At 48.3% G+C, this 21,730-nt stretch overlaps 1 protein-coding gene across 1 annotated transcript in view; it reads left to right on the top strand.

The window, feature by feature from the left end:
* The window catches only part of CACNA2D3 (calcium voltage-gated channel auxiliary subunit alpha2delta 3), an 864,056-nt gene that overhangs the window by 657,893 nt on the left and 184,433 nt on the right, over positions 1-21,730 (top strand). The window contains exon 19 of the mRNA XM_040454466.1: positions 21,383-21,466. Coding sequence (XP_040310400.1) covers positions 21,383-21,466 — 84 coding nt within the window. The remainder of the gene's footprint in view (positions 1-21,382; positions 21,467-21,730) is intronic.

Raw genomic sequence — 21,730 nt, 5'->3', positions numbered from 1 at the left:
CTCCGATTCCCTCTCCATCTGCCACGGGGGCTGTTTCTGCCCCTGTAGCCAGAGGAAAGAAGTGGGTTTCTCTGAAGCACAATACCAATATTTTTCTAATTTGTCCAATAAAATCTTCCCCTTGAACTTAATGCTCGGCTTGATTTTATCCAGTATTTTCTTTAATCTTGTGTGAGTTGGGTGTGAATCATGAAGCGTCTCCAAAAACAGCTCAGATATAGGAGCCTTCACTCAGCAGACTTGCTTTGGTTTAATTGGCAAAACTGCTAAAATAATACTTTCCTGTTGATAACTGGGCTCTCCCTGGCCTTTCTCCAAGTGTTTCTCAGCCACTCTAACCTTGCTACCACCTTGTGATTTCTGATAGCCTGGCATTCACGCAACAGACGTTACCTGCTGCCAGGTGTGCTGGGTCCCGTGTGGCAGTGGGGGCTGCTGTGTCTGTCTTCAGGTCCCTCTGGGTGGGGAGTGGGCCAACACCACAGCAAGACGGACTCAAGTTAGACCTTGGGGAATGCTGTTTGAGTAGTTCTTAGACATCTGGAAGTTTTTTTCTGGATCTTTACCACTCTTTAACATTCAGGTTAAAAATATTTTCAAAGCAGAGTTGCTGTTAGATTTAGTTTTCTTGGGGCACCTGGGTGGGCTCAAATCGGTTGAGCATCTGACTTCGGCGCAGGTCATGATCTCATGGTTTGTGGGTTTATGCCCCTTGTTGGGCTCTGTGCTAACAGCTCAGAGCCTGGAGCCTGCTTCATATTCTGTGTCTCCCTCTCCCTCTGCCCCTCTCCTGCTCTCTCTCTCTCTCTCTGTCTCTCTCTTTCAAAAATAAATAAACATTAGATTTAGTTTTCTTGTGCTTTATTTTCCAAATGTTTGTGGATTTTTTTAAATGTGGAACCCTGACTATATCTCTTTTTCTCTTGCCCAACAGGGCATTGAGGGGAATAAAATTGAGAAGGTGCCGCCTTTGACATGACCTGATTTTTGTTGAGATTTTAGCGATCCATCTGCCCCTACATTTTAGACGAAAGGGTCAACTGAGTTGATTTCCTTCCCCAAGGAGGCCTGGAATGTGGACCTGGTCAAACCACCAAAAGAACACAAATAAGGCTCCTTTCCAGCAGCCACAGCACAGGCAGGGCTCCACAGAGAAGCCTGGGGCACACAAAATTTAGGACTCCTTTCCACGGAGACCATGTTGACATCTGCCAAAAGCTGTTTGCTCTGGGTCTGTGAGCCCAGGAGAAGGGGAAGGATGCTAGAGCGTTTCTATTCTGTAAGAAAATTTGCCAATCGCATCAGCCACTAGGTGTTGTGGTGGGTGGGACGGGAGGTGGGAATGACGGAGAGAAACCCTCAGCCGTTCCTTCGGTGTTTGCAGGCATCCACTAAGTTCTAGGCCCGAGCAAGCTGCTTGGGGTGGTTACAAAGACATGTCCCGCCTCCAGGAACTCAAAAATCTAAAAGGATGGATAAGATTGTATACTCTGGGTGGGTGAGTAACTATAGACACTCCTAGGAAAAAGTGCATTCTTGTGTGTTTGTTATCATTGTTGTTGGGTTTTAGTGGGTTTTTCTAACATTCGTTGATGTCTATTATTGTTCTAGTAAGTGTTCTATATGTGTTAAAGCTTTCAATCATTAATTAATTTGATAGGAAACTGAGGAGTAGGTGCTGTGGAAAGGCCCAGAGGCTCACAGGGAGGGTGTCTGTGGGGACGATCCTGGGCAGGTGTATAGAGAAGGCAGCCTGGAGTCAGACTGCGGATAACTGTACGTGCCAGGCTGAGGAGCTCCAGTTCTCTGTGGGGAAGGCAGATATCCCCATGTGACAGACGGGAAGCTGAGGCCCCAATGATAAAGTGGTAAGGTGACTAGAAAGTTCCAGAACCAGGAGCCCTAGCCCAGATCAAGTCACACATGCTGAATTCTCCATTGGTTGGATCTTTAGGAAATGGGAGACAGAGCGGTTGGAAGGTGGCAGTGACCAGGAGTCCACATGGATGAATAACATGTTCATCTTTGGACGATTATAGTTAGAATCTGTCTAGACTAGAACTGTCTAGTAAAAATATAATGCAAGCCACAAACAGAAGCTTCTTATGGAATTTGAAAATTTCCAGTGGCCACATCTAAAAAAAGCAAAAGAGAAACAGGTGAAAGTCAGTTTAAGAACATGTTTTAGTCAGCCCGGTATATCTGAAATCTTATAGTTTCCGTAGATAATCTATAAAAAATTATTAAGGTTTTATTTTCCATTGTTTTTCATGCTAGTGTTTGAAATCTGATGTGTATTGTACACTCTCAGAGCATCTCATGTAGAAGAGCCACATTTCAGGTGCTCCAGAGCCACGTGCGACTCGAAGCTACCGTGTGGGACAGCACAGGTCTGGAGTATGACCAGACATTTTGGTCCCTTCTACACAAAATGGGTGGTAGATCCTCCCCTTCCCTGCAGGTGGGTTGGAACAAACTCACTACCACCACCATCTCCCGTGGCTCTTCCATCCTGGGGCTCTGTGCACACAGTGGATGGCCAGTTAGCCCCCTCCCCCGTGGCCTCAGCCCCTCCCTCGCAAGCTGCAGAGTGGAAGCAGGGAGTCGTTCAGAACTCAGGAGTATGAGGTTGGTGGCCAGGGAAGGTGGGCTCCTGGCTTTGGCCATGCTGCTCTGGCAGTTGCAGACGCGTGAGTTCGCTCCTAAGCCACACAGACTTCCCAAACCGAGCTGTGGAGCACAGGCCAGTGGGCGCGAGCCGCGTTGGCTGAGCCTGAGCTGTCAGATTTTCTAAATCAGAATACTCAGATGCCCCAACCGTTTCTGTTGTTCTGTCACCTTGAAGGAGCCCAAATTGTGCAGATAGCCATGTCATCTTCCGAACCGATGACTGAAGCTTTCCATGCTCTCTGGGATTCAGTGCTGCTGTCCTAGGCACCAGCTGTCCACAGCCCGAGGTCTGTCTGATCTCACCAGCCTTTCCCTTGGGTCACCCCTTGACTGTCCCACTCTCGATGTTGATCCTGCTGCTTTGTTCTTGTGGCCACCTGGGCAGTTCGTTTTTCTTTGTCCTTTTGCCATTGCACAAATAGATGGGCCCTTGCAGAAGGTCACTGAATCCGTGGATCAACATGTGGATGTGCTAATAAATAGAAACATTCTTGTACTGCAGCCCTTTCCTAAAGAATCAAGGGGACATTCCTACAGGCACATGTAAATATACGTGGAATGCCAAGGAGATGGTGCATATTAAACACCAGTTTAAATAGGAGCTTAAAAGTTGGGGGTAATATTAGAACCCCTGTCCAGATCCACCTGATCTAGCGCGAGCAGTGGACCATGTGAAGAGATTCTGTATCATTGCAAAAAAACGTTCATGCGGAGTTCAAATGTGATCTCCCTATCTTTGTGTAGATCTTCGGTTACGCAAGGGCTGACTCCCATCCCACACATCTCCTGGTTTTATTGTTGTGGATAATCCTTATACCAGAACACCTCAGTGTATTTTCCTTCATTTCTTCTGCCCAGCCACACCTACTCAGTGCAAATGCTCAGGGTTCTTTTTAGTTCAACGGGTGTGGGTGTGGCCTCCCCACGCCATCCCCCCCTCACATGCTGTCGGATCTGGCTCCAAAATGTGCTCCAAGCCCTCCCCCTTCTCTCTGTCTGTACCCCCTGGTCAGGCCACCGTTCGTTCTGTCTCTCCCAGAGGGCTGCTGTCCCCTTTCTGCTCCACTCTGGGCACCTGGTTTTGCCCGTCCCTACTGCCTGCTCACTGTGGCACTATTCACTCTGCAGGTCAGGGGCTGCTTTCAGAGACATCAGTCATGGGAGGGCTTCAGATTGGCATGCAGTGTAAAACCCTAACTCCTGGCTGTGACCGCAGCACCCTGCCAGATCTCACTCCACCTCCCCATTCTGCCTGAGCTTGTGTGGCTTCCCACGGTGCTCACCTGTGTTCTGGCCACACTCTGGCCCTTTTGTCCGTTCCTCCAACACCCCAAGCTCCTTCCTGCTCTGAACCCTTCTTGTTCCCGCTCTTCTCTCTGCCTGGAATCCCATCCCAAATACACTCGTGGCTGTTCGGGCTTGTTCTCACCTTCCAGGCCTCAGCTAGATGTCACCCCTGCTCCTGGACCAGAGGAGCCACACCCTTTCTTCATCACCTTTCCATCGTGTCTCCTGCTATAGTTTCTTTAGATCACTAATCACTTGTGGGAAAGGTTGACGTGTTCAGCTTTTCCCCTACTGTCCCTGTGGGTTCCTGGGATTTTTCTGCTGCATGGAAAAGATGGTCAGTAACTATTTGTTGAGTCACTTTGATGGTGTTTGGATGATGTTGGGGATTACATGTGTGGGTACCAGTTTCCCACGATCAATGAAAAGTGCAGATACCACATACTCACCCATCAGACATTTCTCGAGTCCTTCCTGCATCAGGCACAGAAATTGAATTACACGTGATTGGTCAGGCCCTCTGCTCTTTCTGTCCTTCCTTCTGCCCTCCTGCTTGCCCGCAAGCTTTCATCAGATGTTCCCAGAGTCAAGCACCGTGCTAGCTAGTAGGGGCCTAGAAATAGGTAAAAGGGTGTCTCTGCCCACAGAAGCTCACTGCACAAAGCAAGAGTTCCCCGACAGTGAGAAAGCCAAGAAGAGCTATGAGCTCATAGTCGGAGTGTATGCTTTTCTCAAGGAAAGGTGCCCTGAAATGCAGGAGGGCTTCCCAGAGGAGGTGGCATGCACATCAACTGTATCCACAGTCCACCCGAGGGGACATTTTTACCCCACTCAGCCCGGGACCCCACACCCTCCCCAGGACCGCTGTCCTCAGGCCTGGCCAGACACACGACTTCTCTGGTCTCAGAACCATGCAGTCGCCCGTGAGGGTGTTTGAAGTGGGGGCCTAGCCTAACAAACCTTTCTCCCAAGTGCCGCAATTCCTTCTCAGCCTCCTCGCCCTCCGCTCAGGCAGCAGATGAACTGAAGGAGACTCCCCAGTAGGTGGCGCCCGGGCACCGCCTTGTGCGGCTCCCCTCGTGGATGGCGTCCCTGCCAGCGGCACATTCTCAGAGCGCAGCCCAGGGACTCTGGCTTCCTGGTCTGAATCTATCCCGTTTAGTTTAAAAGAAAGAATTAAGGGTTGCCTAGTGAGTGTATCTGCCCAGAGGAGTCTGTTCTCTGAGAAAAAGCGAACAAGGCTGTGTGACCCCCGTGTAGCAAGCCTGTTCGTTTTGAGATACATCATTTGGCCAAAGAGAAAACAGAGCCCTGCATGGCTTTCCTCTTGATGAAATTGTTGAGGGCACTGTTTGAACTGCCCTGGTCTGGACACTTGAGTGGAAGAAGTGCCGCGAGTGGGGGATGCCTCTACCTGGAGAGAACCTGGGGGTTATCCCAGGTCATGGGGTGCCACAATTTCTGTGGGCTGGGAGCCGCCCTCTGCTGTGCAGACCTCAAGGACTCAACAGGCTCTGGGCCCCCAGGTTCTGTGCTGGGTGTGTGTTTGGACACTCAGGGTGTAGATGGGGTTGAGCAGACAGGGACCTGGTGGTTAACAATGCAGCTGTGACTCAGCGGGTCAGGACCCAGGCTCTGGGCCGAGCACCTCCGTGTGTTTTGCCTTCTTAAGTCCTCATACTGCCCCGCATGACGGTGGTACCCATCTCAAAGGGAATAACTGATGCCTAGGTCAAGGACCGTCGGTCAGACAGCAAATTTGGGTCAGTCTTCAGGGGAAAACCAAAGGATGACTATGGACAATGACATGTGCCTGGTCATTTTTCGTAAAATTAATTGTGAAGCAGCGTTACAAGGTTCCCTCACAGAATGCAAGTTGGGCTGGAGAGCCTCCCGGCACTCCGAAGACGCTTTCCCCCTTTGCCTCTGCCCTCCGGCCGGCCCCGCCCCCGTACACTGCCCTGAACTGAACTCAGCGGGGGGCTCTTTTGCGCTGGGCAGCGGCTGGGGTTTGGCTCCTGGGGGGCACCCACTAGAGGTAGAGGCAGGCGGGTGGGGTCGGAGTGCACATTCAGCCCTGTGGCCCCGGGACTGGCCGCACCCAATCTAAAGTCACATTTGCCTCCCTGTCTCTGTGGCTTTCTCTCTCAGGACGTGAACAGTGCCCTTTCCTCTGTCCCTTCAGGAAGAGTGGGAGAAGGGTCCCCGCTACTGCTGGCTTCGGGGGACTGCATCATTTCTTCTAGTTTCCCACACCCTGCCCACACCGTTACAATAGCCTCTTTATTAAACCTTCCTTAATTAGCCAGCGTGACTATGCCATGTGCTTCCTGCTGGGGCCCCACTGATACAAAGGTAAGGGTAGACTGAAGGTTTGTTTTTCTTAAGTCTTTACTCTGCCAAAGAAGGAAGAGAGAAGGAAGAAGGAAGGTTGGAAGGAGAAGGAAAAAGAAGAACAAGAGACTCTGTCAGTTCCTTGTTTATTCATTCATTCATATTCATTTATGTATTTATCTCTCAATGCAGTGGGAACAAAGAGCTTCCCTATACCTTCTGGTAAATTTCCCTTTTACCCAAGTGATTAAGAATTGGTATCTGGTGGGGCTCCTGGGTGCCTCAGTCGGTGAAGCATCTGACTTTGGCTCAGGTCATGATCTCACGATCCGATCCGTGAGTTCGAGCCCCGCATTGGGCTCTGTGCTGACAGCTCAGAGCTTGGAGCCTGCTTTAGAATCTGTGTCTCTCTCCCTCTCTGCCCCTCCCCCAATCTCTCTCTGTCTCTCTCTCTCTGTCTCTCTCTCTCTCTCAAAAATAAATGTTAAAAAAAAATCAGAAAAAAGAAAAAGAATGGATATCTGTTGCTTACAGCAACAGCAGCCTAGCTGCTACAGCAGTGAAATCCCCAAGTCTGGGAGCCTCTGCTGGGTGTGGCCTGGCCTCAGCTCTCAGGGAACCCACAGTGTGCATCCCTGCCCCCCGCCACCCTCCCCAAAGAGGTCTCTCCCTGTCCAACCAGGCTTCTTGCATAGGCCTTTGAGTTTGGTCTCAGCACTACATCATAGAAATGTCTGGACACATCTGCCCCTCGCTGCATCTGCACGGCCAGCAACCTGAATGCTGATCACATTGTGCTTTGTTCATCCTTGTATATGCACGGCCCCGTGAGGTACCTCACAGAAGAGATGCAATGGTAAATAAGTGGGGAGAGAAGACTCACATCTAGGAAACTCATGACACACTATATTATTAGGCACCACGGTGAAAATACTGACAAGAAGTGGAATTTATAAAAGGACTTGGTGTCTAGCTGTGGAAGGGAAGGGGTGGCTGGAAAAGGCTGCGGGGAGCCGGTTCGCAGCCTATGAGCCCGAGGTCACAGTCTGCGATCCAGTCCAGCACAGCTGGGAGCAGCAAAGGGCCCTTAGACACCAGATGCATAACAAGCTCATTCTTGCACTGCTGGAGTGGTGAATCTTTCCTCCCGCCCTCCCCCGCTCTTCCCAGCCTCCTCCTCCCTCCTCCTTTCCTCTCTCTCTGGGTCCTTCCCTTCCTTCCTTTCTTCTCTCTTTTCTTTTCCTCCCTCCCTCCCTGCCCTCTCTTCTTCCCCCACCTCCTTTCCCTCTTTCCCCCCTCCCTCCCATTCCTCCCTCATCTGGCCTGTATTCATTGGACGCACTCTATTAGAGGCTGGGGATCTAGTGATAAAACGAGACAGATGTAATTCCCCTTCGTTACCCATTTACAATCTCATGGACGTTTTTTAACGTTCATAAGTAAACGAATAAATAAAAAGTACTATGCGTTTTGGATAAACTCTCCGAAAGAAACAAGGATCTGAGAAAACAGAAAGTAGGGAGAGGCACCTCCCTTGGTTGGATGGTCGGGGAGAGCCCTTCCTGGGAATGGCTTGTTACACTGAGCCCCTGAGGGAGGAAAGAGAATCACTGTGCAGAGATGTTGGAGGCTCTTTCAGGCTGAGGGAAGAGTGTCAGCAAAGACGCTGAGGTGTGGCGTGTTGAGTGTGTCGGAGTCTGGAATCTTTGGGTGGATTTCGGACAGACTTCCAAAGCACAAGGAGGAGTGACTGGGTCACTGGGGAGTGATAGGGTCCTACTTGGGAAGAAGCTCAGTGAAGCACTTGCCTTTAATACTCTGCTCATGTCCCCTCAGTTACTGCCATGTCCACGCATGCCAGCCTGGCTTCCTGCTGCCAGCACCTGGCTGAAGACTTCCTCTGGCTTTCGGGGTGCACTCCTCTGAGGCAGCAAGCCAGATGTGCCAGGGAGTTAGCAGACCCCCCACCAGAGACTCGTGAGCACCCCCCCTCCCCCCGCCCCTCACAGGTGGGCTCTCTCGAGAAGGCTCCTCAACAGCAGCTCCCAGAGCCTGGCCGTGGGATTCGGCTCTGGGTGCCCACAGTGTTCATGTGCTCCATGATGTGCCTTGTGTGGGCTACCTGCCCATCTCCATCTCTGGGTCACTTTGCCGCATCCCTACAGGTATTTCCTGAGAACTCCTCCCAAGTAAAAAACCTTGCCCTTGAATCCAGGGCTCTGGGACGGCTTCAGAGAGAACTCAAGCCAGGATACCAGTGGACTGCTATTTCTTGGGAAAAATTGATTTGCTGTAGACTAGAGCTTCGAATGCAGTTTTGCGTGTGCCCCCATGGCCTTTTGCATTAACACGATGCCATCAGACACATTTTCCATTATATTTCAGGCTCCTGCACATGAATTCACATCACACCAGCTTACTTGGAGAATCCACGTTTGTGCTTAGAAGTACCAGAGAGCCTTGGCTTTGTGCTATTACTAATCAAGGGTAGGCGAAAGGAATTTGGTTTAGAGATAACATTCTCAGCTGCTTTATTGTTTGGCAAAAGGATTTGATGAGGACAAAGCCTTTCTTTACACTGGACACACTCTGACCTTTGTTTTACTAGATTAATTTCATATCTAGAGTGCCCCATCTTGGATGATGAATTAGCAATAAAAAGCTCATCAAAATGTAATTACATGCAATGTGTTGAATAATGATCTCTTAAAAATTCCTATAGATTTGTCTGCACCTCCTTCCCCTCGTGGGGGAAATGAGCCTCAGCTGCTAGCTACTAGCCCCCCGCTCAGGAATGCAAACCCTAGCCATATTGTGAGTCTGAGATGGGAGAGCTGGCTTCTATCATTACCCAGTGTCATCAATTGATCAATTGCTTTTCTGCATGTGATGCACATCTTTATATAATTTAAAGGACCATCTCAACGGGGGTAGGAATACACAGGAAGTGGAAGCTCAAGGCAGAGTGAAGCCCTCACCTCCTCCGTCTGCAGCAGCCTGTTGCCGGGAGGGAGTTATTAATTAAAATGTTAACTGCCCAGACAATAGCAGGCAGACCAGCATGGAGAGCGCCTGCGAAGCAAGCATTAAAGCTTTCATAACTGTAAATTCCCGGAAACTTTGCTCCTCCTTAAAATAGGAAAACAGAACCATCTGTATCTCAGAGGAGCCTTAACTGAGCTGTTTGAGTGTTGTTAGGCTTTTCCCAAGGAGCCCGGCTGGTTTCTCTCCAGAGGGCTGGACTTGGACAGGGAGAAAGCCTAGCCTTATTCCCTGCTCTTGGAGGAGTCCCTTAAACCCTACAGCTGGGCCGACAGCAGAATATTCAAATGATTCCAACAGTGAAAATACCCACACTCATTTGAATAACTGAAGAATTCAATCATTTGAATGCCAATGATTATTCCTCCCGGAGTTTACGTTTTAGAAAGACAGTGCATCTGAATCCCCATGAGAGCATTAAATTGCTATCTAATTAGCAGTCCCAAATTATATATATTTAAAAGATAATTAAAGGTTTGAAGGCTGTTGGAATAACTGGTTATACATTTAAATGAATCACAAGAAATTTGTTAGTAATGTGCGGAGTTTTCTTTTATTTCTTACTTCCCTCTTTGAAGTTCAGTAGACCCAACCTCTCGGGGTTAAGTTTGGTAGCGGTAAGATAAAGGCAGATGGTTTTAATTATTGCAGCTCCAACCTCCAAATAATTATAAGCAGCTGTCATTTTTACATGATCTTAAATGATAAGACCCAAAGAATGCAAATAAAACAGTTGACACCATGGGCTTTGGGGCACCATAATTTAATAATGCCCACCACCGCTGGACTGACCATCGCGCATCATTGTATCTCTGAACACACTTCCGGGGTGCCACTTCCACATCCTTTGTGGGTGTTTGCAGGGTGAGGGGGAACACTAATACAGTTGGGCAAGAAAGTAGTTTGGCCAAGCCAGGTAGGGCTCTTGCTTCAAACCCTTCTCAACCTCACTGCCCCTTTCTCCTTGGGATGGGATCTACCCCTGTTGTTGCCCCAATGAGCCCCCCAGTAGATGATGGCATAGTAGAATGGCACCCAATAGTTGGAATTTCTTTAGCCCATAGCTGGGACTTTCACAAGATTGGGTACTCACGCAGCTTGCCGGAGCCAGAAATCCCAAATGAGTGGCTAGCCTGCCAGCCTCAACCCAGGAAAAAGCTCTGGGTTCAAGTTCGAAATGTGAGGCTTTCTGTGCCTGTCTCTCCTCTCAGAACGGCAGAGACCCCTGAGGAACAAGTCAAGGAGACACTGGTCATTTCCACTTACCGTAGCCACAGAGGCTTCTCCCATTTGGACCCCGTGACTAGAAAACCAAAGTCTGACTGACAGACAGAGGCACACAGTTCACCCTAGGCAGACCTGCGGATGTACTTTGCCAGAGTCAAGTCTAGAACATCATCTAGAGGGAAGACACACCACACTGAGTACTCCAAATCAAATCAAAAACCCAAGGAGCCAAATGCTTGATTCTCACCAAAAGTCTCACCTGGAGTTTCTAAATTTCTATCTGCATTCCAGGAGGAGGGTTTGGGAGTAAGTGGGGCAGGTGCAAGCATTTACCTGACTCCCTAGTACTGGGGCAGGCTTGAGAGTCATACGGCTGGGATGCTCCTTCCATGGAGCCCATTGCATCCAGGTTCAAATACAAATATGAACAGTACATTCATATATATTTAATGGAAAGATTCCTTTGAGTGTTAATAATTTGTTTGAAGCTCAGCTCTGCTCCGTGTAGAATGGCAGGGAGCTGGTTGATTGTGATCCCAGGTCACCTTGCCATCATCGTCCTTCTGTTGTGCCGTCACAGGACACATCTCAGGCAGGCACCAGACAGCAGCCTCAGGTACATGTTTGTCCGTGGGGCAGAGCCGTCTCTGAGGCGAGGGTCAACCTCAGCCTCATCTGCCAGCTGTGTGGCCTTGGACAAGTTGCTCAACCTCCCTGGCCTCCGTTTTCCTGTGCCGCAAAATGAGTACAAAAATAGTGCCTACTATCTGGAGTGTTTTGAGGATTAAATGAGTTCATGTTCACAAAAGGTCTAGAACTGGCCAGACACGTACTGTGGGTTCTACATGTGTTCATTAAGTATATTCGCTTATATTCACATCCTAATTTGTTCATTGACTCTCTTCACTCATTCAAATATTCAAATATTCTTGGTGAATCTCTTCTGCCAGGCACTCTCCTGGGCATTGCAGGTTCAATCTTGAATGAGAAATAGCCTCTTTTCTGGAGATCTTGGGACCTAGTTGGGGAGATGTGATGGGTGTGGACAGAGAGACCACAGGAGGCTCAGGAGAACACAAGGACCTGAACCAACTCTGCACTAGACTTCCCAGATGAGCTGATGTCTCTGTCAAGTCCTGAGGAGCCACTGGATGTTGAGTTGGGGTGAAGGCTGTTGGAAACAGAGTGGTTGATACAGAGCCTGGAGGCAAGGATGATAATGACACAGTTAGCAGCCAGTTCAGTCTAGCTGGGGAGTCATAGAGAGAGAGGCAGGAAGTACAGAGAGAGAGAGGTCAGAGCAGCAAACATAGACAGAGTGATGGGGACTGTGGCATTGCCGAACATTGGACATCATCCTAGAGGGCATGGGGAGCCATGAGGATTCTGGGCCAAGTGGTGATTTGGGTTGCAGAAGAATCTTCCCCTCTGGCATCTGGACCCTGGAGCATGGACTAGAGAGGTAAATTCCATGCAGAAAGGCTTAGAAGACACTCACCTTCATCAAGGTGGGTGGGTATCATGGTGGTTGAAACTAAGTTGATGGCAAGAGGGATGGAGAGACATGACTGTATTTCAAAAGACAAGGAAGAGATAGAAGCAATGCATATGGCAGTTTGATGAGCCCGGGTTGCTTTGCCTGGCCCACTGGCCTCTTTCTCTGATTCCACTTGCCTTTTTAGCTTCTGCCCACATCTCCATGATCACAGACGTGTAAGACTCAGAGGACTGAGTCAGCCTTGCGGGGGACCTTTGGTTTTCCTATGAGTCACGAGTGACATCACAAGTCCCTTATTCAGACCAGCATGCATCCAGAATTAAAAAAAAAAAAAAAAAAGACCGTATATCAGAATCATCTGCAAAGAAAAAATCAAGCCTAAACATTTTGCTGGCTCACCAATCTAGTGGGATATGGATGGATCCGTGATGGATGAGAACCTGTTCAGTCTGGTGATGAGAATGTGGCTAGGGGCAGAGAGCAGATGGGTTGAAAAGACGGCCATGTGCATGTTTATACCACAAAAACTCTTGTATCCTCAGGGAAGCGCAAACAAGGGCCACCCCAGGGGAAAAGGGAGACAGACTCTAGCTGAAGGATCAGAGAAACTTCCATGGAAGATGTGGGCACAGAGGTGGATCCCTTTATGTCTTCTCCTTCACAAGTATCTTTAAAACTTTTAGCAGAAAAAGAGAAAACTATCACGCCACACAGCCCTCTAATAAAATCATATACACACACACGTTTGGTGAAGGCTCAGCTATCTGATGTAGGTTGATGTCATCACAGGCATAAACCAGAGTCAAGGGTAATGGTAGCTGGCTTGCAAGAAAGGACTCCTTTCCCTAGTTTCTTCCTCCCTCCATTTCCTTCACTTGCAAATCATTGCCAGCTTCCTGCACTTCATGCCAGTTAGCACAGAAACCTTAACATTGAGAGAAGCCTCTCTGTTCCAAACATCATCCCTCCAAGTGGAGCCAATGGGATTGGAATATTTCTCCCAGGGACTGAGCCAGGAGAGGTGATGGGAACAGGGGTGACAGGCAAGGAAGGCCCATGTCCCTGACCACAGGCAGAAACCCCGCAGCAGAGAGCTCTCTCTGTGTGAATGGGCAGCTGCAGCACCTCTGGAAGGCAAATGTGCCACAGTTTTGTGGCACTGTTGGTTGAGGCTGGTTTTTTATTTCACTTGGGTGAATAAGAAAATGCATCGTCTCTGCAGTTTCTGGTGCCCAATTATAGTACATGTTCAAAACAGTCTGACACATTTCAATACCCAAGGGTATTTTGATGCAGTTAAGTGCTCAGGGGAATAATGCCAAATAAAGTTCTGTAAATGCATAAAAAATTGTTTGCTTGTCAACTGTCACAGACATACTTTCAAATTATAGAGGTCCTCTTGTTATCCTAGATAGTATTTCCTAACTACCCAGCTATTTGAAAGCTTTATATGAAATCAGCTTTGGAATATGGCACTGTCTGTGCTCGAGAACTCGAAGCAACTCTGTTTGGAACTTGGGCATTCGTTCTGAAGGTTGTCCTGCATCTAACCTTTGCCCAGAAGACTGGAGTGTGGGTTTTTGTCCAGAGTGTTCTAACCAATCGATGGGCGGTCTTCCAGGTACCCACACTCACCTTTCCTCTGCAGGTAGCATCGTGGTCTTTCTTCTGTGCTCAGGGCTGGTATTTTCTTAGCAAGAGCACTTCGCCTGACTCAGACGCCTGCAGACAGCTCCCCTCTCTCTGGGTCAGAGTCCCCGCTTCCCAGTCCCTGTGTTGGCACCAAATCTCCTCTTGCCCCAACTACTCAGCACAATTTTCATTTTCATGACTCGCTTGCTATTACAATGCAGACTGGCTTTCTGAGAATGGGAATTTAGATCCAGCCGCCATGTATCAGCCACACCGAAGCCTACAAAACCGCTGGTGGAGTGAGGCCACTTCCTCCCCACACACCATGGGGGTGACTCACCACGACTCAGAGGACACTGATTAAGATAAAGGTCATTGGGGTTTTCAAAGCAGCCTGTTAATTGTTGTTTTTTAAAAAAATACCAAGGCTGTTTTAGTTTTATAGCGATCAAAAGGATTTTGTAATCACACTAGGAGAGCACATAGAACTTTTCATCTTTGAGACACTTAAAAACATTAATTAATAAGAGCAGGGTACCTGGTAGAAAAAGGAAAAGGCTTGTTGTCTTGACATGCCCTGCTGCCTCTCTCCCACCTTCCGGCTGCTTTTGGACACGCCCTCCCTGCTTCCCTCCAGTGTATCTGGGCTTCTCATCTACCCATGAACACGGAGGATTTCATCCCTACGTACAAACTCCTTGGTATTTGTCCCCTGGCATGTCTATGTCATCCGGTCATCAAACTTATCTAGAAAGGTCTGAGCCGCATGGGGTGGTGCAACCAAAGGGCCAGCACCATTTTGAGGGAAATCCTAGATACCATGGTACCATCAGATGCTACAAGGCTTCTCTGAGGCTCTGAGTCAGGTGTCGGCTATTGGGCCTTGTATTGTGTGCACTGGGCATGCACCATGATCCTGGTTCCATGCACTCAGTATATCGTAGTTGTTCTCAATCTAAAACTGAATCGGTGTACCCCTGGCCGCGAAGGCCAGTTTCAGGGTAGCCTGAATGAGTTGGAGTCCAGTGGAGGCACAAGGGACTGGTGGGATTTGGCTTCCGGCATGGTTCTGCACCCATTAATACGCCTACTGCATGCTGTGGGTGGTCGCCACCTGAGCTGAGACACCCTCGAGGGAGGCCTAGTGCAAAATGTGGTGAAGACCCGAGGCTGGGCAACCAGGCAAAGATGGGGTGGAATCCCAGTTCCATTGCCAGTTAGCCATGCCACCACGTGGCCTGCATCCCTGGGCTCTGCGTTTGCGCGTCTGTGAAGTGGTTATCTTTCCATGGAGATAGGCACACCATTTGGCACGGCTCCTGGAAGAAGGGCATTCACTCTTCCTGAGGAATGCTAGGAGGTGAGGGGGAAGGTAGCCGTCAGAAAACATTTGCTTTTTTTTTTCTTTTTTGCTAAAGGCAGTCACTTGGAAAGCAGAACAGATTGGTTGCTACATTTTATGAATTCCTTGTTGGAGAAACAATGAACTTAGAAGACTGAAAGCTGTAACTTCTTCAAAGTACTTTCCCTTTGGAACAGATAGCAGAATGGTGGGTGGGGATCCCTGCATGGCCTGTATCGTGATAGTGAACACAATATTTTTTTTTCAATTCCTTCACTTTTCAGTATTTTCCAAATTTTCTACAGTGAGCAGTTGTTACATGGATAATCAAGGGAGAGAGAGAAAAAAACAAAACAAAACACCTTTAAAAACAGCCAAAGCTTAAACCATTTGGATTGTAGACAGGAGTCACTGATACTCTGTTCCCACTGAGACTCCCCTTCCCTTGGGCCACCTCCTCTAAGGCTATGTGCCATGGCAACCGGAGACCTTGTGTTTGAGACCCTTGCTTTGACCTTGAGAAGAATGGACCACGATGTCAGGTTGAACTGCCTCTTTAAAAGGACTGTACTATTAAGAAACCTTTGATCCCATGAGCATACTTTCCAGGGCTGAGGCAGGTGCTGCCGCATCTCAGGTGTCGGTAATGACCTTGGCAGTTATTGGTGTTTGCCGAGTAGGCATTTCTTGAGACTGTTTGTCAAGACATACCCCTACTCAACCGTGTGTGTACCCATTTGCTTCTCATCCCAGCCCTGTGAGCTGAATGCTATTCCCTGCATCCTACAGATGAGCAACGTGGGCTCAGAGAAACGCACACCAGCCCTGGAGCACACAGTGTGTGTGTGACTAGAACCGGAGTCTGACTCTAGGGCCCTGCTCTCTACTGCTCTTCTGACCACCCTGATTGATGAGCAGTGAACCACCGTCTACAACCTGAGTGCAGGAAATGACCGTTCTCAGACAGCTTCTCCATGCTTTCCCCAGGCTCACCTGGGCCTGGCTCAGGACCTGATAAATGTTCAGTATCCAACAGTATTTTGGGGTATGTGGGTGTGTAAATGAGCAAATAAGGGAACGAATGGCTGAGGGAGTGAAGGAATGACATGCCTGGTGGCCATCAGGCCCTGCTGTCTTGTGCGTGGAATAGAGAAGATGTGCCTCCTTTCCTTCTCCTTGAAAGGACCACTTCAGCCTCTCAGACAAGAGGAGACGCGGGCCTCGGAGGAGATGGCAAAGGTGTTCACCAGCTGAGGACCGTGCTTTCCTTGGGAGAGAACATCTGCCCAGACAATGGCTGGCTCCCTGCCCTTGGCCACACCCCTGCACCAGATGGCATTAGCTTTGGGCAAGGTTTCTTCCTCTCCAGTTGTGGGCCTCCCACCCCATCTCCTTCCTTCCTGTTGGCAGTGTGGAGCAGCACGTACAATTTATCAATTATTAGCATACACAATATTTGTTTCGCAGAGGCTTTGTGGATGTGTGTAGCTGATCTCCTCTGGCCGTTGGGCGGCCCCCCCCCCCCCACACCCACACCAAAAAAAAAAAGCAAAGGCATTTTTTTTTTCAAACTCACATGAACATGGCCATCACCTCAGCCCGTCCCATTATGCTTCCAAGGTCCATCTCTAGATAACCCATGAGAACACTCAGGAGCACCCAGTTAACCCCCACCTGGCAGGTTCAGGCACATAAGGCAGCTCCTGTATGGCTCAAGCTTGCCCCTCAGATGGGTGCCCATCTTGTCCCATCCTCCTAGGCCACGGGCTGGTTTGTGTGTTCACCACATCTGGCCTTTATTTGAAACTCCACCTCAAAGTATTTCATAGCACAGAATATCTTTCCTTATTAAATTCTCCCCCACATATTTTTTTCATAAAACAGGCACCAAAAACTACAAACCTACCCGTGGCTCTCAAAGTATCTGTTTATAAACCTTTGGAAACCGTTTGCAATTCGTTAATCACATTTTCAAAGGAAGTTACAGTTTATAGATACACTAACAAATGCCATATCCGATGCCTCAGCCCCAGTAACGAGATCCTCACGCAGGGAAGCAGGGAGTTGGGGCTGGTGGATCCGGGATGTGTCACAGGCTGAATCCCACGGGATAGGGGAGAGCTGGCCTGGGAGTCAGATTTACTTCTCGTTCTGTCACTCTTACACTGTGGCCTCCCATGTGTCCTCTTGGGGAGAAAGTAGGGGATCAGCCGTGCTCAAACACAGTAGTCTATCTTGATTAACAGTGAGGTATTTTGCAAATCACATGTTCCTAAAGAACCGTTAGGAACACTTCACTTAAAATGTACTTTAAAAGTGGTTCATTTACAAGGAAAATAATAAAGGCATTAAATATATACAAATCGCAACTCCAGTGACTACTTACATTTGAAACCCAAACCAGCTTTAAAACAACATCTTTAGAAAGGGAAGGGGGTAATGTGGAGAGAATGTGTTGGTACCTGAAACATCTCAGGGCATAAAGATTTCAGTCACAGCTTGATCCAGGCACACACGCCATGTTTTCAGGACTCTCTTCCTGTCTCTTCTCTGCTTTCTCTGCACTGGCTTCATTCTCAGGAAGGCTCTCTCCAAGCAGAAGCAGAGATGTTTATGAGGAGCTCAAGTTCACGTCCTACCACCTTAATGATGCTAGTGGATGCACAGCTCTTTTATCCGGATAAATCCAAGAAAGCATCCCAGATTGGGCCTAATCTGGGTTGGCATGAGTTATATACCCAGCTCTGAACCAATCTCTGTGTCCTGGAGAGATGTGGGTCTCCTTACATGCTCAGGTCACTTGCCCACCCCTGAACCAGGATGGTCTTGCTTTCCCAAGAACTATATTTATGGAGCATAGGGCCCAAGGTCTTCCCCTGGAAGAAAGCAAGGTGATTGCCCTGGAAAATGTGAGGGATGCGTGGGGGCAGTGCACAGCACAGGTGTCTTCCTCGTAGAAGTCTAATCTCTAGCCTTCCAATGTGCTTTCTAAATGGGAGAAAAAATAAAGGTGTATCTAGGGTCATTATGCTTGAGTTTACTTACCACTCTCAATCTGTTTTGTCTTATGCAACAGCCACTGACTTTTCCTTCTCTCGCTCAGAGTAATCACTCTGCTACATTACTGCTTGATCTCTAATGGGAGACCATTAACAAAGACCCAAATGGGAAGTCTTTCAGACTGGTTTCACATACCTGGTTAAGCAGACATTGTGGTGGGGCATTCCTTTTTTTTTCTTTTTTTTTTTCCTTCTTTTTTTTTCTTTTATTTTTTCCTTCTTTTTTTCTTTTTTAGTGTTTATTGATTTTTGAGAGAGGAGAGAGTCATTCCTAAAATGGAGTTCCAGAGCAAGTATCCCCAGTCCTGCCTGTTTCCTTCAATGAAACTAACTTATTTAGACTCACTGGCTTGTGGACCAATACACTGGGAGTGCTTCTTCACCTCACGCTCTAAACTCTCCAGGTTCTCTGAATATCAAAAGTGCAATGTACTGAATTTCTTGAGTGTTTGACAGCTGGGAGTGGTCAGAAGGCCAGGCTTCTCTAAGCATTAGAAAATTGCCAAATACCATCTAAAAGGACTTGGGTTCTTTAGCACAGGTATGGATTTTTCTGCTGTGAGAGTCTCAAGTCCCAGCTGGGGTATATAGTATGCAAGTCTTGGTGCTTAAGATACACACCAGGAGGAGGTGCATGACTGTAACTCTCTGATACAACCATCTTCAACAAACACCTCCTTCCTGCCTATGGTTTGCAGAGCAGAATCACTGACTGGGTCTCCTTCATTTCAAGGAAATGACGTAGAAGCCAACTGTATACAACGAGACCCATGATCTTGTTGGCCAAGATGATGGGTCTCAGGAATCATGCTAGCATATTAAGGATTTATTCTGTGCCAGAAATGTGTTTGTCAATTTATACACACTATCTAGTTCATTCTCTCAATCTACCGTTGCCACAGAGGTACTATTGTTTCTCTTATTTTGCAAGTGAGAAAAGGGGAACAGGAAGCCACTGGGCCCCTTGTGCAAGATCATGTGCCCAGTAAATGGCAGAAACACTTTGTCTAACAAAAGACAAGTGGATACTTTTGGTGCTTAGGACCTCGGCAGTCTTCCTGAGTTTCTTTAGGAGTGGCTAAATAATATGATGCTCAGACACGAAAATTTGATCGGGGGCTGGTGGTGAGTGGGGATGTCCTGCACACTCTGGTTATATCATGTCATCTAATGTGTCATGGAATTTGTTATTGAACTTATGACGGGCTCTTTTCCAATACGTAAGGTGGGCAATACATTGACCTTCGGGGGGGTGGAGCAGAATTAAGAGTGATGAACTGCAAGCGAGTCCTTGGAAAAGAAAGAAAGGCTATTTAGCTGGCTTTATTTATATCCTTAGTACCTGGTCCTTACTAGGGGTCCAATAAATGTATTTGAGTAAATAAATAAAGGAGAATTTTGTAATGACCAAAGGAAGTGCTTCTCACAAAAATGTGATGTAGACCTAGTGTTACATGGCCCAAGAAACTGTAAAGGCTTTGCCCTTAGTGGCCAGAGGCTGGGCTGCATGAGCTTCTGGCGTTCCTCCTGGCTCTTAGGAGTAGGGTTCTTACTGAAATATGGAACATGGGGGCCGTTAGACAGTTAACAGAGGCCCAAGAGTGTCTGACTCTTGCTGCTCGAAGGGACATGTGGACTCTTACTTAGCATCATGTGCCCCCTTCCCCATCACACCTCCTCACTGAAAGCTGTGGGTGACAACCCCATGGACCTCGTCCCTGTTCCTCCCACTTGGCCCCAGCCTGGCACTTGCCAGGGCCAGAGCTTCTGTGAGCACACGAACTTTCCGTAACAGGATCCAGCCATGAATCTGCTGTCATTTACAGCAGCTTTGCAGGGAACCACTTCCCTCCCTCTTCATCTGCAGTGGATCCGATGTCGTAAACTGGCCATGAACAGCTGCTCATTGGAAAGCCTGAGAGCCGGGAGAGGAAGGGTGGTTGACCTGGGTGATCTGAGCCCACTGCCCCTTGGAGCCAATGCAGCCTTCCTGAGTGGTGCAGTGGGCACTTTTCAGAGAGGTCTCAGCACTCCTGAAATACACTTGACAGGGAAAACAAGAGAGGCGGAAAGCCACTGGGCCCTATTTGGCTCTACAGTGACTACCCTGTCTGGCCTCTGTTCCCTGGGTTCCACTGGGGGCCCATTTAGACGTGTTTGGTTCAACACACTGGCAGTGAGTCTCTCCTTCACACCCATGTGCCTTCAGCACCTTCTCTCAGCAGTAGCCAAGCAGTGTCCAAAATGGTAACCTGTGGTTTTATGGTCTTAACACACTTATAGTGACACTGCATCTCATTTAAAATCTTACCAATTCAATCCAAAGATGACCAGTTTAGAGATAAAATCAAAAAAGAAAAAGGCTATACATACATACATATTTTTTTTTAGTATGCCATCAGCCACATCTTATGAACTTGTAAAGGGGCTGCTTATCTTTAGCCTGCAGTAGAGGGCAGACTTTCCTACATTATAAACATCCCAACAACCAGCATTAAAGGCCCTGAGGCACAGGACCATCCAGACACAGGAAGATCCAGTTGGTAAAATGGTAGGCTTGCAGGGTGACTAACACCAGTGATCTAGGGAGAAAAAATGAAAACCACTTCCCCAGTTATTAATGCACTCATCAGCTTTTCCAGAGAAATGCCCTAATGGCCGTTAAATCTGACAGGGATTCCCAGTACCCACATCTACTCCAGGTAAAGGAGCTGCGCTTAGCTCAGTACTGCTATAGACAGCATGATAGCAAGTAGAAGGTTCTGTGTGTCTACAAAATGGTACCAGGATGTTGAGCCCAACTGCGGAGATCAGTACTTTTGTTTCCTAGCCAAGGAATTAGGGGGTAGCTTTGGGACAGGAGGTAGGGGTGGGAGAACTATAAAACAAAGGGTTATGACTAGATGTTTGGTAAACTGTCTACAAAGCCCTTTCCTATGTCATGAAGGGGTGGTCTTTGAAACTTAGGAGTAGAGAAGGATCTCCCCCATTCCACACACATACCATCCAGGCAGAGGGGAAATTTTGCTTGGTTTCTGGCGTGTTTGGAGCCAATGAGTCCAGTAGGTAAATTCATATCAAGTAGAGTTGACTTGTTATTCCCCAGCTCAGAGCAACTGGCCTCGGCTTCCCTGCTATTAAAACCCCTAGGACTGTGCCCTGCCGGGCTTCTCACCAATATCTCTCTACTCATGGTTCCTGTCAGAGAAACGGGGCTTGGGGAGATAAAGGCAGACCTGGCTGCTGATCTCATGGAAATATTTTGTTTTCTTTTCCTTTTCTCCCTGCCAGTACGAGGAAGGAAAAAAGCGAAGGAAACCTAACTACAGTAGCGTTGACCTCTCGGAGGTAGAGTGGGAAGACCGGGATGATGTGGTAAGTGACTGATGAGGAGGGAGCTCCACTGTACCCACTTCTGTACCTGGAAGCCATCCTAGGAGGTGGCCACCGCAGGGACATGGAGACAATGGGCCCTTTTGATGGCATTTGGGGTTTATAACTCTCCTGCTGGTTGGAAAAACTGCAGATAGGCCTGCTTTGTGCATTTGGCCAAAACCAGCTCCTGTCTGGTCCCTTCTGCTGTGGATTAATCCAGACCCTTCCTCAGTGCCATTTATGGGGCGTTGCTGCCCTCAGGGG

Source organism: Herpailurus yagouaroundi, unplaced genomic scaffold (assembly GCF_014898765.1).
Source record: "Herpailurus yagouaroundi ecotype Mexico unplaced genomic scaffold, PumYag 213, whole genome shotgun sequence".
Lineage (NCBI taxonomy): Eukaryota > Metazoa > Chordata > Mammalia > Carnivora > Felidae > Herpailurus > Herpailurus yagouaroundi.
The sequence above is the reverse complement of the archived record's forward strand: the minus strand, read 5'-3'. Positions and strand labels throughout refer to the sequence as shown.